At 64.8% G+C, this 647-nt stretch overlaps 1 protein-coding gene across 1 annotated transcript in view; it reads left to right on the plus strand.

Annotated features, from left to right (window-relative positions):
• The window catches only part of TEDC2 (tubulin epsilon and delta complex 2), a gene marked incomplete at its 5' end in the record, with an annotated part of 6,698 nt that continues 6,051 nt past the window's right edge, over nt 1–647 (plus strand). Inside the window, 3 exon segments of the mRNA XM_027770992.1 lie at nt 1–81; nt 301–365; nt 465–616. Coding sequence (XP_027626793.1) covers nt 1–81; nt 301–365; nt 465–616 — 298 coding nt within the window.

Consider the following 647-nt stretch of genomic DNA (forward strand, 5'->3'; position numbering starts at 1 on the left):
GAGTGCCTTGGACTCCTGCGCAGAGCGACAGCGGCAACTGGAGCGGAGCCTGCGTGTCTCCAAGCGCCTACTGCGGCCCTGGTACGGGGACCCCAGGACCCCCTTGCCCGGCCTCCCTGGTGTTCTATAGAGCGGCTCCGCTAGAAGGCTGGCCCTCAAGACCTCGGGGTTGCCGGTCGTCGTCTCCGCCCCGCCCCTTACCCTGCAGGCTCAGGACTGGGGCTCCTGCGGGACAGACTGGGGTCTGCTCCCCTGGGCCCTGCCTCCTGGCGGTGCCATGGCTCTACGTTGTCTTTGCAGGGAACCAGCTGGGACGGTGGCTCCGGAACCACCTCCTGCAGCAAATGAAGAGGATTCTTTCCCAGGTAAGCCTGGGCCACCCACTCCTTCAGGTGCTGCTCCCGAACAGTCTTCGTTGTGCCATGCCGTGGGGAAGGACCCTGCATGGTTCTTGGCTTTCACAGCATGTGCATCCAGCCCCCAAGACCTCAAGGAGTTGGAGCTTCTGACCCAGGCACTGGAGAAGGCTGCACGGGTACGGAAAGGCGTTTCTAAGGCTGGAGAAAGAGATGCAGCTCCCAGCCTGAGACGTGGGTCCAACACAGCCTCGGCCCCACTCCGGGCCCCCGGCCACACTGGCAGCCGGG

This window comes from Tupaia chinensis, unplaced genomic scaffold, assembly GCF_000334495.1.
Source record: "Tupaia chinensis unplaced genomic scaffold, TupChi_1.0 Scaffold000178_1, whole genome shotgun sequence".
In the NCBI taxonomy this organism is placed as follows: domain Eukaryota; kingdom Metazoa; phylum Chordata; class Mammalia; order Scandentia; family Tupaiidae; genus Tupaia; species Tupaia belangeri.